Source organism: Plectropomus leopardus, chromosome 16 (assembly GCF_008729295.1).
Source record: "Plectropomus leopardus isolate mb chromosome 16, YSFRI_Pleo_2.0, whole genome shotgun sequence".
Taxonomy (NCBI): Eukaryota; Metazoa; Chordata; class Actinopteri; order Perciformes; family Serranidae; genus Plectropomus; species Plectropomus leopardus.
In genome coordinates this window covers 15,692,692-15,711,786 of record NC_056478.1, presented here as the reverse complement: position 1 = coordinate 15,711,786, position 19,095 = coordinate 15,692,692, and the positions used below count along the sequence as shown (strand labels likewise).

At 39.1% G+C, this 19,095-nt stretch overlaps 1 protein-coding gene and 1 pseudogene across 1 annotated transcript; both read left to right on the top strand.

Annotated features, from left to right (window-relative positions):
* The first annotated feature begins 1,027 nt into the window (after positions 1–1,027).
* Positions 1,028–6,623, top strand: LOC121955842. Its single transcript, XM_042503931.1, has 7 exons — positions 1,028–1,039; positions 1,168–1,201; positions 1,666–1,837; positions 2,519–2,622; positions 2,745–2,916; positions 6,216–6,319; positions 6,439–6,623. Exons 1-7 carry the CDS (start codon positions 1,028–1,030, stop codon positions 6,621–6,623), a joined length of 783 nt encoding a protein of 260 aa, XP_042359865.1.
* Positions 6,624–7,328: 705 nt separating this feature from the next.
* Positions 7,329–13,997, top strand: LOC121955841 (annotated as a pseudogene).
* Positions 13,998–19,095: the final 5,098 nt, after the last annotated feature.

Genomic DNA, 19,095 nt, shown 5'->3' with positions numbered 1-19,095 from the left:
AAACAAACATCATTTCAGGGAGAAAGAGTTTTATTCTTAAATGTATTATTGATTAAAAGACTGCATTTAGTGTGAAATGGGGTCACTCATACATGCAAACCTACTAAGAATTATCGCCTGACTCTGCAATTTCCCTCAGAGCCTTTTAGCATCTTCTAGCATCATTGATTTGGTTTTGCAGCCGGCAGTTGTACTGATTTGGTTCACTCTTACAGCTCTCATAGTGTCATTTCTCGCAGCATCAGTGAGCTGTTTTCTGTAAAAAAGATTTAAAACCTACATGTGCGGGGCACAACCTGCCTTACTGAGAGAAACTGATTTTGTGATTGAATGTGTCAAAAATTCTGTCTGAAAATTTGTTGTTTTTTTTTGTCTCTGAAATGTAATGAATTAGAGGTAGAAACTTCTATAAAAGAAAATAAAGTGCAAGTAAATTGTATTTGTATTTGCATTTGTCTGTGTGAGACACGGCTTGATTAAAGTGACCACAGAAGAATGGTGGAGGTGCACACCTTATCTGCAAACATTTTTTTCCTCATTCAGCCCTTTCAAATGTTATAATTATTATGCTAACAACTCAAGTTGTTTTTTTTATAAGGCAAATATTTTCTTTGGGTGAGGTCTGCAACATGAATCCAGTAAGTGTGACTGTTTTCAGGTGTCAGTATTTTAATATCTTCCAAACTGCATTTAAGTGGACGGACAAGAGAGAGGCTCATTCAGGCACACAGAGGATCAGGAAACTATACTTTTCAACTCAGAGGTCCTATGGGTGAGTCTCTTTTGTTTTTGCAGAGAAATGTAACATATTATCTATTCTGAACTTAATTTTTAGAATTTCATGTAATTTCTTATAATCTAACAATGTTATTTTGATGTGGCACATTTGTAAATTTATGTTATAAAATTGAAAGATGTGTTAAATAAAAAAGTAAATCATTCAAATATTGTCCATGTACATTTCTGTGAATGTTATAATTTCCTTGACTTTCCCCGCAGTCTCGCAAGTCCCTCGCTGTCTGCAATCATGATCAAACTGGTAATATATGACTTTGTATTATACTGTCATTTCCTTTCATATAGAATTGCAAGTTCTGTATGTTATTGATGTCATATTCTGTGGTTATAATTTTTTAACTTTTTTTTATTTTCTATTTTCTCCAAAAGATCAGTGTTGCTATTGTTGCAGGATTGTTTTTTGGTAGGTTCATCTCAACAACAGCATGATGATACGTCCAATTTTGGCTACTTTTGAATCAGAAATGTGCACAGATACAGGAAAGGCTCAACATTTTTCTAATTTCCTTTGCCAGAAAGCGACGAGCATTTCGTTGGTGTGTCTAACACAGTGGGACCAACTTATGAAAAACAGTAAGACCCTTTACTCAAGTCTAATAATATTACACTTATGCACCATTTTGCACTATGTGTGAAAAATACAAAACCTTGTTAGTTAAGACTTTGCAGCAGAGCAAGTTTATGACTATTACATGAAGTTGGCAAACTGAATGACACAATAAACTGAGTTCTGTAACACCTATACTTAAGGCGTTAAGCAGATCACAAATTTTGTTTTTACATTAACATTTCATTCGTCTTTGTACCTTTTTAATGACAAATCACAACAACTTGCAAACTCATTTCACAGTAAATACCTTGGTCCAGGATGCTGGACAGACTGGTTTGACAGAGATGACCCCTCTGGAAATGGAGACTGGGAAGACCTCTCCAATCTTCGCAAAGAGAACCCAGGAAAGATCTGCTCTAACCCACTAACTATTGAGGCCAGAACTCTATTAGGGTTCAGTGCAGCTGCAGTTGGGGATGTGATTTATAAGTAAGTACTGAATTAGTTTTGGTGGTGTTCAAATTAAAATTCTGACCTGAGAATGACGCTAGCTTTAAAGCCAGGGGATCACCAAAGTGGTTACCCCACATCCTGAGCGGCCCATGAATGTCCGAGCCAAATTTCATGACAATCATGCAATAGCTGTAGAGACTTTTCACTTGAAGCAACAAATGTCAAGATGACAGTGGCACAAGAGGAAAAGCCAGGGGACCACCAGGATTTTCAGTACGAAATTTAATGAAAACCCATCCAATACTTTTGGTATATTGGGATATTTCATTATACAAGAAGCACAATTACATTGTTACATAGGAAAACAGATGTTAAAGGGTTGAGAGAATGTAGTGAGGGAAAAGGCTGCTTGACAACAAGGTAATATGCTCCGTATAATGTCTACTTAGACTGATTTCTTTGGGGTAGGCTTTCTTTTAAGTGGCAAAAATATGTTTTGCTGAAAACCCTCATTGCCAGCAATGCATTGCTGAGTTTTTTGGGAGCAAATCCCATTTGCTTCTGCAAACAGTAGCGCTGACCACCATCTACTCTGTGGAAAACACTGACGATAGGCAAGTACCTTACGAAGCCTATCTTCAAGAAAGCCAAACTATGACTGCAAAGTGATGCAAATTTGATTATTACAAAGTGCCACTCTGTGTATGTTTTTGTTAGGATTGACACAACTTCAGGATTCATCTGCAGGAACCAGGACCAATGCATGAAGAATAGGTGTAAAGATTATGAAGTTCGTTTCAGTTGTCCTGCCTCTTTCTGTGGTGTGTCTGCTTACATTTTTTCATTTTTTTGACATTTGGACAATCACAAAATATGCAATTCCAGGAAAATTTCAAAAGGCTTCATGCTAACTTATTTCAAATTAAAAAATACCTAGATCCAGGATGCTGGACAGCCTGGTTTGACAGAGACGATCCCTCTGGAGCTGGAGACTGGGAAGACCTCTCCAGTCTTCGCAACGAGAACCCGGGAAAGATTTGCTCTCAACCGCTTGGTATCGAAGCCAGAACTCTATCTGGTGTCATTGCAGCTGCAACAGGGGATGTCATTCATAAGTAAGTAGTGAATTATATTTGCAGGGGAGAAAAAATTAATTTTGACCTGATGATGACACTTGATTGATGGTCAGGAGATCAACAAAGTTTTACACAACATTCTGAGAGGAGCATGACTTTCTGAACCACATTTCATTTTGATCCATTTGATTGCCATAGAAACATTGCACTCACAATTACAATTGTCTGCCTTGCTGGAAGGCGCTACTTAAAAAGCCAGGGGACTACCTAAGTAAAATAATAATTTAACCTCTGCTGATCAGACTGACTGTACAAAATTCTTTAGCATCTAAAAAGTCCTCATCCAGTATTTTACGGAGATGTTCAGTCTGTTCTAAACGTGGTAACTGACCAACCAACAAAAGACTGACATACTTGATATTGCCATCCTTGTCCCAAGCCCTAGCTTGGCCAAAAAATGCCAACATTTAAGTGGATTTATCCATAAATCTTATTTACATTCCCAGTCCTGCTGTTTTTCTATTTTACATGATCGTGACACAACTTCAGGTAATTCCGTATCAGAAACCAAGGGACCAATAAATAGCAACAAGCTGTGCAAATGATTATCGAGTTCGTTTCAGCTGCCCTTCCTCTTTTCTGTGATGGAGGATAGGTACTGTATGAGAACAATCATGTACAGTGTTATGAGTCTTACACCTTCTGTGTTTTGACATTCACATTTCACTTGCCTTTTTTTGACATTTGAACAATCACCAACAAGCCCCAAGTCCAAAACAAGGAATCTTAATGTCTTGTTGAAAAAATAATTTTTCATGACACGACTTAGATCCAGATGCTGGACAGCCTGTTTGACAGAGACGATCCCTTCTGTAAGCTGGAGACTGGGAAACCTCTCCAGTCTTCGCAACGAGAACCCGGGAAAAGATTTTGCTCTCAACTGCTTGGGTATACGAAGCCAAACTCTATATCTTGAGTTGTCCCGTTGCAGCTGCAACAGATGGGATGGCCGATTCACAAGTAAGTTTAGTGAATTATATTCGCAGTGTGATAAAATTAAAATTTGACCCGATGATGACACTTGATTATGGTCAGCGGGATCACCGACAGTGCTACACTACATTCTGAGCTGGCGGCTGCGATTATCCTAACCAAATTTCAAGACTGTCCAATTTGATAGCCGAAAGACACTTCAGTTGATACAAAAATGTCCAAGTTGCTGGGGTGATACCCAAAAAAGTCCAGAGGGACCACCTAAGTCTTAGGAGATTCATACATCCTCTGGAGATCATGGAATGTCTGTGCAAAATGCCATGGCAAAAAATTCAAATCAAATTTTTTGGAAAAAATTCAGTCCGTTCCAAAATGGTGTAGCTGACCAACCCAACAGAGGGAGTTTACAATTTACATTGCCATCCTTAAGCGCAAGAACCCCCTACCTAGAGGACAGAACTCTAAGGTGACATATAAGTGGATTCATCCATAACAATTATGTTACGCCCCAGTCTCTGTTTCTATTTGACAGAGTGGACACAACTTCAGATTTGTATGGCAAAAACGAAGGAAGGACCAATATAAAACAAGCTGTGCAATGATTACGAGTTTCGTTTCAGCTGCCCTTTCCTCTTTCTGTGGAGTGCGTGTTCTTAGATTATTTTTAGTTTTTTTGACGACATATTACAACAATCGTAAAAATAAGCAATTCCAGTAAAAATTTTTCAAAAGCCTTTTATGCTAACTTATTTCAAAATTAAAAAACTACCTAGATCCACGGATGCTGGACAGCCTGGTTTGACAGAGACAAATCCCTCTGGGAAGTTTGGAGACTGGAAGACCTATCGAGCCCGTCTCTTCACGCAACGAGAACCCGGAAAAGATTTGGCTGCAACCTCAGACAGCCGCTTTGGATATCGAAGCCAGAACCTCTATCTGGTGTCGTTGCAAGCTGCAACAGGGATGTCATCAATGGTAAGTAGTGAATTATATCCGCAGGTGATAAAAATTAAAATTTGACCTGATGATGACACTTGATTGATGGTCAGGAGATCAACAAAGTTTACACAACATTCTGAGAGGAGCATGACTTTCTGAACCACATTTCATTTTGATCCATTTGATTGCCATAGAAACATTGCACTCACAATTACAATTGTCTGCTTGCTGAAGGCGCTACTTAAAAGACAGGACTACCTAAGTAAAATAATAATTTAACCTCTGCTGATCAGGACTGACTGTACAAAATTCTTTAGCAGTCCATCCAGTAATTTACGGAGATGTTTCAGTGTCTGTTCTAAAGTGTTAAAAACTGACCAACCAACAGAAAGACTGACATATTGATATTGCCATCCTTGTCCCAAGCCCCTAGCTTGGCCAAAAAATGCAACATTTAAGTGGATTTTATCCATAAAATTATGTTACGTCCCAGTCTGTGTTTCTTTTTGGACAGGATGTGACACAACCATCAGGATTCGTATGCAGAAACAAGGACCAATATAAGAACAAGCTGTGCAATGATTATCAGTTCGTTTCAGCTGCCCTTCCTCTTTTCTGTGGTGTGTGTTCTTAGATTTTTTTTGTTTTTTTGACATTTAAACATTATTGCAAAATATGCAATTCCAGGAAAATTTCAAAAGCCTTTATGCTAACTTATTTCAAATTAAAAAATACCTAGATCCAGGATGCTGGACAGCCTGGTTTGACAGAGACAATCCCTCTGGAAGTGGAGACTGGGAAGACCTCTCAGTCTTCGCAACGAGAAAACCCACTGGAAAGATTTGCTCTCAGCCGCTTGGTATCGAAGCCAGAACTCTATCTGGTGTCATTGCAGCTGCAACAGGGGGATGTCATTCACAAGTAAGTAGTGAATTATATTTCGCAGGTGATTAAAATTATAAATTTGACCCGATGATGTTTTGACACTTGATTAATGGTCAGGGGATCACCAACAGTGCTACACTACATTCTGAGCTGGGCTTTGCGATTATCCGAACCAAATTTCAAGACTGTCCTTTTGATAGCCTGAGAGACACTTCAGTTGATACAAAAATGTCAAGTTGCTGGGGTGGATACCAAAAAAGCCAGGGGACCACCTAAGTTAGGAGATTCATCCACTGGAGATCAGGAATGTCTTGTGCAAAATGCCATTGCAAAAAGATTCAAATTTTTGGAAAAAAATTCAGTCTGTTCCAAAATGGTGAGCTGACCAACCAACAGAGGGATTTACAATTTACATTGCCATCCTTAGAGCAAAACCCCTACCTGGACAGAAAAAGGTGACATTTAAGGGGATGCATCCATAAAATTATGTTTACGTCCCAGTCTGTGTTTCTATTTGACAGGAGTGACACAACTTCAGGATTCGTATGCAGAAACAAGGACCAATATAAGAACAAGTTGTGCAATGATTATCGAGTTCGTTTCAGCTGCCCTTCCTCTTTCTGTGGTGTGTGTTCTTAGATTTTTTTAGTTTTTTTGACATTTAAACAATCGCAAAATATGCAATTCCAGGAAAATTTCAAAAGCCTTCATGCTAATTTATTTCAAATTAAAAAAATTACCTAGATCCAGGATGCTGGACAGCCTGGTTTGACAGAGACGATCCCTCTGGAGAGCTGGAGACTGGGAAGACCTCTCCAGTCTTCGCAACGAGAACCCGGAAAGATTTGCTCTCAGCCGCTTGGTATCGAAGCCAGAACTCTATCTGGTGTCATTGCAGCTGCAACAGGGGATTTGTCATTCATAAGTAAGTAGTGAATTAATATTTGCAGGTGATTAAAATTAAAATTTTGACCTGATGATGACACTTGATTGATGGTCAGGAGATCAACAAAGTTTACACAACTTTCTGAGAGGAGCATGACTTTTCTGAACCACATTTCATTTTGATCCATTTGATTGCCATAGAAACATTGCACACACAATTACAATTGTCTGCTTGCTGAAGGCGCTACATTAAAAAGCCAGGGCACTACCTAAGTAAAATAATAATTTAACCTCTGCTGATCAGGACTGAACTGTACAAAATTCTTTAGCAGTCCATCCAGTATTTAAGGAGATGTTTTCAGTCTGTTCTAAAGTGTTAAACTGACCAACCAACAGAAAGACTGACATATTGATATTGCCATCCTGGTCCCCAAGCCCCTAGCTTGGCCAAAAAATGCCAACATTTAAGTGATTTATCCATAAAATTATGTTACGTCCCAGTCTGTGTTTCTTTTTGACAGGAGTGACACAACTTCAGGATTCGTATGCATAAACAAGGACCAATATAAGAACAAGCTGTGCAATGATTATCGAGTTCGTTTTCAGCTGCCCTTCCTCTTTCTGTGGTGTGTGTTCTTAGATTTTTTTGTTTTTTTGACATTTAAAATTCCGCAAAATACGCAATTCCAGGAAAATTTCAAAAGCCTTTATGCTAACTAATTTCAAATTAAAAAATACCTAGATCCAGGATGGCTGGACAGCCTGGTTTGACAGAGACGATCCTCTGGAGTGGAGACATGGGAAGACCTCTCTCAGTCTTCGCAACGAGAACCCAGAGGGAAAGATTTGCTCTCAACTCGCTTGTGTATCGAAGCCAGAACTCTATCTGGTGTCATTGCAGCTGCAACAGGATGTACATTCATAAGTAAGTAGTGAATTATATTTGCAGGGGAGAAAATTTAAATTATGAGCAGATGTTGACACTTCATTAATGGTCAATGTAGATCACCAACAGTGCTACACTACATTCTGTGGAGGCTTGGGCTTTTTTTGATTGTGTGAACCAAAATTTCAAGACTATCCTTTTGATAGCTGTATAGAGACACTTCAGTTGATACAAAAATGTCAAGATTGCTGGGGTGATACCAAAAAAAAGCCAGGGGGACCACCTAAGTTAGGAGATTCATCCTCCTGTGAGATCAGGAATGTCTGTGCAAAATGCCATGGCAAAAAAAATTCAAATTTTTGGGAAAAAAATTCCAGTCTGTTTCCAAAATGGTGAGCTGACCAACCAACAGAGGGATTTACAGATTACATTGCCATCCTTAGAGCAAAACCCCTACCTTGGACAGAAAAAGGTGACATTTAAGTGGATGCATCCATAAAATTATGTTACGTTACCCAGTCTGTGTTTCTTTTTGGACAGGAGTGTACACAAACTTCAGAGATTCGTATGCAGAAAACAAGGACCAATATAAGAACAATAGCTGTGCAATGATTATCGAGTTCGTTTCAGCTGCCCCTTCCTCTTTCTGTGGTGTGTGTTTCTTAGATTTTTTTAGTTTTTTTTGACATTTAAAACAATCGCAAAATATGCAATTCCAGGAAAATTTCAAAAGGCTTCATGCTAATTATTTCAAATTAAAAAGATACACTAGATCCAGGATGCTGGGACAGCCTGGTTTGACAGAGACGATCCCTCTGGAGTGGAGACTGGGAAGAACCTCTCCAGTCCATTCGCAACGAGAACCCGGGGGGAAAGATTTGCTCTCAACCGCTTGGTATCGAAGCCAGAACTCTATCTGTGTTCATTGCAGCTGCAACAGGGGATGTCCATTCGATAAAGTAAGTAGTGAATTATATTTGCAGGTGATTAAAATTAAAATTTTGACCTGATGATTACACTTGATTGATGTCAGGAGATCAACAAAAGTTTACACAACATTCTGAGAGTAGCATGACTTTCTGAACCACATTTCATTTGATCCATTTGATTGCCATAGAAACATTGCACTCACAATTACAATTGTCTGCTTGCTGAAGGCGCTACTTAAAAAGCCAGGGCACTACTAAAGCAAAATAATAATTTAACCTCTGCTGATCAGGACTGACTGTACAAAATTCTTTAGCAGTCCATCAGTATTTACGGAGATGTTTCAGTCTGTTCTAAAGTGGGTAAACTGACCAACCAACAGAAAGACTGACATATTGATATTGCCATCCTTGGTCCCAAGCCCCTAGCTTGGCCAAAAAATGCCAACATTTAAGTGGATTTATCCATAAAATTATGTTACGTCCCAGTCTGTGTTTCTATTTGACAGGGATTAGTGGACACAACTTCAGGATTCGTATTGCAGAAACAAGGACAATATAAGGAACAAGCTGTGCTAATGATTATCGTGTTCGTGTTCAGCTGCCCTTCCTCTTTCTGTGGTGTGTGGTTCCTTAGATTGTTTTAGTTTTTTGTTTGACATTTAAAACAATCGCAAAATATGCCAATTCCAGGAAAATTTCAGAAGGCTTCATTCTACTTATTTTCAAATTAAAAAATACCTAGATCCAGGATGCTGGACAGCCTGGTTTGACAGAGACGATCCCCCTCTGGGAAGTGGAGACTGGGAAGACCTCTCCAAGTCTTCGGCGCAACGAGAACCCGGGAAAGATTTGCTCTCAACCGCTTGGTATCGAAGCCAGAACTCTATCTGGTGTCGTTGCAGCTGCAACAGGGGATGTCATTCATAAGTAAGTAGTGAATTATATTTGCAGGGGAGAAAATTTAAATTATGAGCTGATGTTGACACTTGATTAATAGTCATTAGATCACCAACAGTGCTACACTACATTCTGTGGTGGGCTTTGATTGTGTGAACCAAAATTTCAAGACTATCCTTTTGATAGCTGTAGAGACACTTCAGTTGATACAAAAATGATAAATTGCTGGGGTGATACTGGAAAAGCCAGGGGACCAACTTTGTTATTTCACCTAAGAGATGTCATCCTCTGGACATCAGGAATGAGAGTACAAAATTCCTTGGCATCCCATTCAAATTTTTGGGAAAAATTTCAGTCTATTCCAAAATGGTGAGGGATTGACACATTTACACTGCTTTCCTTGGCTCAACGCCCCTAGCCTTGAAAGAAAAAGGCATCATTTAAGAGGATGCATTTAGTAATTTCCCCTCTGCTTCCATTTTAGGAGTGACACAACGGTAGGATTTGTCTGCAGAAACCAAGACCAATTCAAGAACAAGTTGTGCAATGATTATCGAGTTCGTTTCAGCTGCCCTTCTTCTTTCTGTGTCTAGAGTAGTTCCTTCGTGATTATTTTCATGTGCAGAATTAAGATGATTACGCAAAGTGGATTTCCTTTTCTCTTTCATGGTTTGTTTGCATCGGGTTCATTCAAAACATCCCTAAAATTTTGCAGGTGATGTGTATACAAAGCTTGGTTTGAATGCCCATGTGGCGTTTAAGCCTTGTCTCCACAGCAAACATAAGAATGACAAGGCAAAACAACATTCAAATTTTTTATCACAGATCTTTTTCACATTTTTACTTGCAGTTCATGTTACACACGGGTATCATTCATTTTAATGTTACGATGGCTTGATTATTTCATGCCCACCAGCCGTGGCAGTGTGACAGTGCAAGCGAGCAAGTGTGATGCCATCTTAAGCAACTAAATGGAATTCATCCATAGTTAACTGTAGCATTTACACATACACTTTTCCTAACATTATATGTCAAAATATCTCCTGTATTAAAAGACCTTTTCTGCGCTTATCAATCTATTTTTACTTTCTAGTAATTCTGAATCATAATGTTGTATTGGGAATTAATCAACAATAACCAGCAAATCTCTTTTGTTTCTGTACTTGTAACAACTCTGCCCAGTTTACTGGGATCTTATTCATGAGCTTACATTCTTACTTGAAGTTATGATTTGGCAGTGGTGTGACTTGATATGATATACATGTAGTTGGAAGTCTGGATAGCATTTAAACTGCAATGTGGGAATGTCAATGGGTATATGTCAGAGAATCTGATTGTTATATTGTGCACCATTACACAAAGTTATATCAGAAGCAGTTGGTTTTGGTTTGTCCCTTCTTTTTTCATCCTATAAATTAGCCTGATTAAGGAAAATTGTTTTTTTAGAGTAGCTTTATTGCCCTTACAATCTCTCTCTCTTCTCTGACCTATATCCCATCTCTTTCACCTTTCTTTTAAAGTTTAATATTGATAATTAATAATTAATATTTGAGTTTACACCCATACAAGATACCTCAAATATACACACATATGCGCATAGACGCTTGGTTGTAAATTATTGTGGGACACTACATGGGCAGGTCATTCTCAATGTTTGAAAGTAGAAGTCAGGGAGATCTCTGCAAAACCAGTTTGGTTTAATTTCTCACACATACTGAGTCTAGATGTACCCAGGCTTCAAAATGTTCTGTTACTATGAGACAAATTATCCACCTTACATAACCACAACACCTAAACACTTTCTAAAATAACCGTAATGCTGGTACAGGTGCTATGCACTAATTCCTATCAGCCACTTGCACCTGAATCATCCTTTTATAATTTCAGAGATAGCATGACAGTTGCCTTTAACAGGAAGAGGCAGCCACATTTTTGCCTGGATTATAGCATTCGCTGCTGCAGCTGTGCAGTTTCAGCTGTCACCCGCCGTTCTGTAAAGGACAAGAAGGTAAATGCTCCAGTTGTGTGTAGGATTTAAAATGATATATTGGTAGATGTGGAATATAATGTTATAACTTAGTTTTCTTTCTTGTGGTTAGTCAGCCTCAGGAAAAAAGTCCTGAACAATGAACACTGAAGGATTTTGGAAGAAGTTTCAGCTGGTTTTAAACAGTCTAAAGCCCCCTTTTTAAATTAATTACTTCATTGCAACTGCAATTAAAAAGTATGCACTTTTGCATGGAGTACACGCACAATGGGGACATACTACTTTGTCATAACATTATAGCTTGAACTTTGACCCTCTTGCTCATATGTTCATTGCAGTCCATTGGGTTAATTAACATATATTAATTTATTATTTATACACGCTTACATGTTTTTGCTGGTTTGGAATATGATCTGGTCGAGCTCGCAACACATGTTCTATGTCATATTGACCCGCTTAGCTCTTTTTCGGTGAAGAGGTTTAAATGCTGCAATCAGAGGATTGTATACCAACATGTATACATCCCTTTGTGACTGCATTTGTCTGCAAGAAACAGGTATGCAAATAAGTTTTAAAGTGACCACAGAAGAATGGTGGACTGCACATCTTATCTGCAACGATTGTGTTCCTAATCAGTCATTTTACATGTTAAAACCATTGTGCTCACGTAACATTTAAAATATTGTATTTAAGTGGACAGACAGGAGAGAAGCCCATTTAGCCACAAAGAGGTTCAGGCTTCTATACTGTTCAACTGAAAGGTCCTGAGGGTGAGTCGCCTTTGTTTTTGCAGAGAACGGTAACACAATGTCTCTTCTGAACTTAATTTATATCATGCATTTATTTCTATTTCTAAATCCAAACAACTTTCCCTACAGTTTTGAAGATTCGTCTGTATCCACAATTAGGATCTAAGTCGTAATGTATGACTTTGTATTATATTTTCTTAGTTTTCCTTTATACATTTATGAGTTCTGTATGTTTACTATGTCAAACTCTATGATTGTAACCATTTTTATTTTTTATTGTCTCTAATAGTTAAGTGTCACCATTATTGCAGGATTTTTTGGTAGGTTCATCTCGGTAACTGATGATAATATGTACATTTTTGACACATACATTGTAACAATATCTAAACTTTTTTGATGACCTTTTCCAGAAAGCAATTAGCAGTTTGCTAGTGTGACTATGGCAGTTTCCAACCTTCCAGTGAATGGTCCTGCTCTCGATCGGTAGGACAGGTGAACTGGTGAGAACTTGATACCACAAAGATCTCTACTGTGCAGACTCTGGCTCTAAATGACATCGCCGGAGCAAGATGGTATTTGCCCTATCCAAGATATTTTGGCTTGGTTTTTGTTGAATCACAGAAAGCAGAGATGCATCGTGACACACTGATATTAAGCAGGTAAAATGTTCACAATGTTACCCATCTTAGTTTAGCATGTTAGCATGCTTAAATGTGCTAATAAGCACTAAACACAAAATACAGCTTAGGCTGATGGGTATGCCATCAGCTTTGGAGGTGTTTAAATGTAGGTGAAAAAAAAGTCAGGGGATCGTGGATCGATTCTTCCTCTGGGGACCAGGAATGTCTGTTCATTTCATAGCAGTCATGGATGAACTACTGATGTTACTACATGTTCATTTCAGCTGCCACCCCACTTTCTGTGGTGGAGGAGGTACTGTACGAGCACATTCATGTGCAGTGTGTTAATACAGAGTGGATTTATCCTTCTCTTTCAGTGTTCATGTGCACAAGCATTCATTTAGAATGGTGCTTTGACTCCACAGTTTACCACCAGCCACCCAGTCTCTCCTTTTATTGCTCTCTGCAGTGTGCTGGACCAAATGGTATGACTGGGACAATCCCAGTGGAACATGGGACCGGGAGCTTTTGAGCAACCGGAGGGCAGAAACCCCAGGTCAGATCTGTGACCACCTTCTGTACGTTGAGGCTGTTACAACTGACACAATGACCCCAGCCATCACCACAGGGGAGATCTTCTTGATGTAAGTTGCCTTGCAGGGAAATTATTTAAAAGTTTGCATGTACTAATTTGCCCAACAACCCAACAATAAATCAATACTTTTGACCATTAAAAACTCTTTCCCAAAGTTTCCAAATCACCAAGATGTACTGCCTGGAGCTACTACTGCTTAAACAGTGAATCGAAACTTTGTAGATGCACATTTACATTAGATTAGATGAAATTTTAATGAGCCCCACGAGGAAACTGGGTAATAGGCACATAATGTCTGAGGTTTTTGCTGAGTTTTTCTTTATTCTTGTGCTTTGTTTGAGAAAACATAGTCTTTGTGGTCTGAAGAGAGAGAAGAACAAATAATTCAATTGTTGTTATTCATTATTTAGGATTGTTTATTTTAATTGGAAATCTGAGATATTTAACAAGGAGTTACATCTTACATGAAGAACTACATGAGGATAGAGAGGCTGATTACAGATTTCATTTTTATTTGTCCTAGCAACAGTACTCTAGATCAATTCTTGCAGTTAATTTATGGTTTTAGCAATGAAGCTGCTCATTGTTAAGTTTGCTTTTAATATGTTATTGCATTAAATATCATACTGACTCACTAACTGTTTGGAATCACTTTGCAGCTTCAATCCAACTGAGGGATTTGTTTGCCGCAAAACCAGAAATCTGGCATGTGCCATGACTACAAAGTTCGTTTTGGATGCCCATGCAAAAACTAAGACTTGATTCTAAAGCAAACACAAGGGGGATAAAAAGAGGCAATGTTCAAATTTTTTATCACTTAAATTTTTGTCTGATATATATATATATATTCTTACTGTGTTTAATGAAAGAAGTAGTGTATGACAGGCCTTTTTCACAGCAGACATTTTGACTTGTATGAAAAGCAAAGGTGTTTCTAGCAGCAATAACAATGGCTCTATTCAAGTATCCCAGTGAGTCATGACAATGTGACTCAGCCAGCATGCCCGATACCAGGACCATGACGCGTAAGCAGTTAAATATGGCCATAATTGTATTTGCGCCATGCCAAAGTGTCTCCTGTGAAAAAAGGCCCATTATGTGCTTTATAAGTCTTTCCTGATTATGATCTTTTATTGTAGGAAATTAATCAACTGTAAACGGCAATAACACTGCTAATAAACAACAAATCCCTTATGTCATTACTCATAACACCTCTCCACAGTTTATTAAGATCGTACTCATGTGCTCACAGTTTTACATCAAGTTGTGATTTGATGTGAGGGATGCAGACTCATATGTTTTCAACAGATGGTGGAAACTGATATATGGAGAGCTGGAGGTGAGGGATATCATTTAAACAGCAATGGGCGAATGTTAAAAAAAAAATCAGCCAGCTCAGTTATGACAGATGGAATTTGTTTTGGTTTGACTTTTTCTTTCTCGACCTGTAACTTCCTCTCTATTTAAAGAAGTAATAGTTTGTGTTTCAGCGCAGATTTTCAGTGACAGGCAGACTGATTCTTTTCGTAGCATCGGTTCCTTCGATTTGGTACTGTCACAGTCTGCTCTGCCTCTCTCCTGCTGCTGTGGGATTTTTTTCCACTTACTGCAACCCCGCCTCTCTCTCCACCGGGCCACTCCCCCTCATCAGCCTCATCACCTCCACCTGGTGCTCCCAGCTGCTCTTCATTTCCAATCAAGCCAGAATTTAAGCAGCCTCACTCCACTCACTCATTGCCAGATTGTCTTCACACCAATGCCTGACCTTCCAGCACTCACTCTCGGACTGTTTTCCTGGTTTTGACTCGGCTCACCTACCGGATACGTTCACCTGCCAGACCGACTTGAAACTCTGAACTATCACCTGTGAACGTGAGCTCACCCCAGTCTCTCAATGAACTCTCCCCATTTGCGACAATTTTACTGGGGTGTACGTTTATATTACTCACCAGTTCAGATTTTTTTAAGGCCTGAAGTTACGCTTTATTGAAGACATGGCTGCTTTGAGTGGCAGGCTGTGTGCCGACAGTGTCCTGAGCTTCTCAGTCAGACCCACCCCTCACTCCTCCACTGTGCCAGTCTTTTGCTGTATTCATGTGGTGTCGGTATAATCTGAAAAATGAGTTTCCAATCATATTTAATGGCTCTCTATACCTGTTTCCTTTCCTCTGTAATATCAACGTGTTGTTGAAATGCTTTGTGCAATGAAATAACACATCGTCTTTGTAACGTCCATGTTGTTTCCACATTACAACCTAAAGCTCATTAACACACTGAAGATGCAAGGATGACCATCCGAGCGGCTTTGGCCAGTGGAGGCCTAGACTTGAGTCTGATTCAATTACTTCTTGTACACTTATCATCGCATGTGCTATAACAGAGTATTGTGGAAATGCTGACACATCATATTTTGCAAAAAGTATCAAAATTTGAAAGGTCTGATAAATTCATATGAATCAACTCAAAGGAACTGATAGTGTAAAAGAATCGCTCTGCTCATTACGCTACTAGAAAGCAGTATCTATGATAACATGGAGTTGGCAACAAGGAAAAGTTGGGGATACATTAGCACCCGAACATTGGACAGGCTGACCCAGCAAATGCCAGAGAGTAAAAGGATTCATTCAAAAATATTTGTTCATTCATTTTCGCCCATCACTACAGCTTTGGTGTCCCCACAGCCCCTTCTCTCTTCTCTTCTCTTCTTTTCTCTTCATTTTTCCCTCAAAGTCAAATCCTCCTGATGTGAGCCTCCACCCACACAAGTTCCCTTGAATGTACACACTTATGCACACAGACACAAACATACACTAACACACGCACGCAGTGAGGGGAGCAGGGAGATACAAGGTGATTTCTGCTACATCAACACTGTCAACATTTCCTCAGGAGATAAGCACTTGTGATAGGTGCTGAACAGAAACTCTGCAGTGCATCATACAGAATGTAAAATGAGGGGAGAAAACTTTTCCCACTGTCTGCTGTGGGGAAACCTTATGTTCTTTGGGTGTTTTGCTAATGCTTGCATGTTTGCACTGCATCAGTAACTCTGCCCTCATATATTTTGGTGGCATTAGGTTCAAGTTGGGTTGGGCCAGTGTGAAAATTTTTCAAAGCAGTTTGATATTAAGCCAAACACCAGACCAGACTGGGACATAATGAAACCGTGTCCCAACAGAGAGCAAGTGTCTAATTATCATATAGCATTGCATAACATCAGAGGTCTGCGTCCACACTGAATCCATTAAATATGCACCTCTGTTATGTCATGTAAACAAACCACATCACAAAAGCTATAAGCACCTTCCTACATTTGTAACATTAACTTTTAAATCAGAAAATACATGTTTTATATTGTGATGTATACAAGAAATTATATATAGTATAGCCACAAGCAGGTTACGTTAGCTTTGCTTGTTTTAAGTGATGGCCATTTGCCTCTTCAGAAGCTTTCAGCTTCCTGCAGATCTCCCTCCAGCCACCTGACACTTTTTTGTAGGTTTTTGTAGTGAAAAACATGAGGTTTTTGTTTGAATAATTCCTCATTTCAACTTCATGAATCAACCGGTCCTCTTTCACTACAGTGCTTTCAAAGTGAGCTGCAAATATAATCGAAACATAGTACTGTACAATGATTAATCTCATAGCAGCCTCTGCAGCAAGTAAGGACAACTCTTTCATTGGCTTCAAATACCAAATGCAGTTTTAGACTGACTCTGCCACGTTTCCTCACGTCAACCCAAAAAGTAAACAAAAGCAGAGATACAGCATGCGCTCCTCCCTTATGCTGAAGTTGATCTCCGACACCGGCCACCTCAGCTCTGCAGTAAATTAAACACGACCTGTATGACACTACTTGCTCCATTAGTAAATGTACAAATATGATATCATATTAATCACACTGTCATATTGCTTATCACTAATGAAATTTGAGTTAGATTTAGTGCTGTGACTTAGGCTTATTTGAAATTGCCAGAATGTGACATAAGGACAAATATAGGTTGAGCCGGTTTCCATAAATCAAACCAGTTTAAGCTTGTACACCGGACTGAACTGGCAAAACCAGAAATTGACCCAATTCTAGCTTTGAGTTTCTGTCGCCCAGTAGGACCGTATTGTAGTAGGCAAAAAGAAAAAGACAGAGAAGATGATTGAAAAACTGCATGCAATCTGGGGAACTTACCCTCTACACTTTTTTATGATAAACTGTGAAGTAAAATGAAATCTGCACGACTGAAGTTCAACCAAAGTGTTGAAGCTTCAGAGCATTATGGTATTCCATTCTCTTCCATTAATCTCCCAATATTCCAAGGCTGTGACGGCCTATTTATAGACCAGGGGATGATTAAGTGGTGAAGCGCTGTGCCACACAGGGAACCAAGCTCATTTTCTTTTACCCTTCCTCTCTCTTCTTTACTCATTCTCTACCTACTTCTCTTTCTTTTCCTCCCTCTGTGACTTTATCTTCTTTCTCACTATCTACTCGCTCTTCCTCTCCGTCGTCCTCTTTTTCATGAGCGTGCACGCAGTATATTATACACCAACATCCTTTCACATAGTTTAGTTGCCAGTGAAATTATGTTAGACTCAAGGGGGTATGGATAAGTCCTTCATTTACATTTTTTCCTCTATTAAGCATTTGACAAAAGGGTTTATGGAAGTGTTAATTGTTATGAGGCAACGTGAGGAAGAGTGACAGTCTTAACAAGATGGGATAAATCCCCGTCTAGCATGTTTTGCTAAGACTGAGGGGTGCCATTAGATGGAAATGCAGGAGTACAATATGCACAGAGCGATCCTTCTTATACCTGCTATTGCAATGTGTCCTTGAGTAGAAGTAGAGCAATGCACAGGGAAAAGGGTTAAGCTCATTTTCATGAGTACAGTGATTAATGGGGAAGAGGGAAGGAGGAGAGTAGAAGAAAGTGGAGGAGAGGACTGACCTCGCCCAGCTCAAGACCGGCCTCGTTTCATCACCTCCAGAACAGTGAGGGGCATAAATGAGATCAAACCCTTCTTTATGTTTCCACGCTGACGCTCTATCTGCTGGTCCACATCCAGATTTTTCCCTGGGTTTTACAGAGGCTTAGGTGGCAACATTTTACTGCAGGGTGGATTTTGTACAGGGCTTACTGTAGATGCTGAGGACCTTTGTAACAAGTATTTGTCTATTAAAACCACTCTAAGGATTTGTGCATGGAAGAGAAACCACTGAAAGTAATTCAGAGGACTTGAATATATTAAAATTACCATTTTGTCTGCCAGAAAAAGCAGAAAGGTGTCTGCATATAATTGTGAGTGGGACGTTTAGATTTCCATACTGAGAGTTTATGCAACCATTTATCTCTTATGCAATGAATTTGATTGTTTGCATGAGCAAAAGAGATGTCTGTCTTTCTGTCACTAAGTATACAAGTTTGGGGTACAAAGTAGCTAAATAAATGTATTGCGACAGAACACATCTCATATGTCCTTAATCTCTCACAGTTCTTTGCAAGCACCAAACAACTGGTGCTTGAAAGATTTGTCACACTATTTAGTATTTTCTGTTTATCTGTCCAATATATTTTTGTACCACTGCAGTCTTGGCAACTCATGAAAACACTTGAGCTGCAGAAGGCACAGTCCGTGTACCTTGAGTTATTTTTAATAAATCCCCAGCCAGGCAGCTTGATAATTCTCAAATCCATGCGTCAAATGCCATTTAATCTAAAGACACAAATTTATCACATTTATGATGGTATAAATTTGATTCATGCTGAATTATGTGTAAATGAATAGCTCAACCTCCATCACTGCACTCTGTGGGTAGTGAAACAGCAACTTTAAATCCCTCTTACCAAAGCAATATGA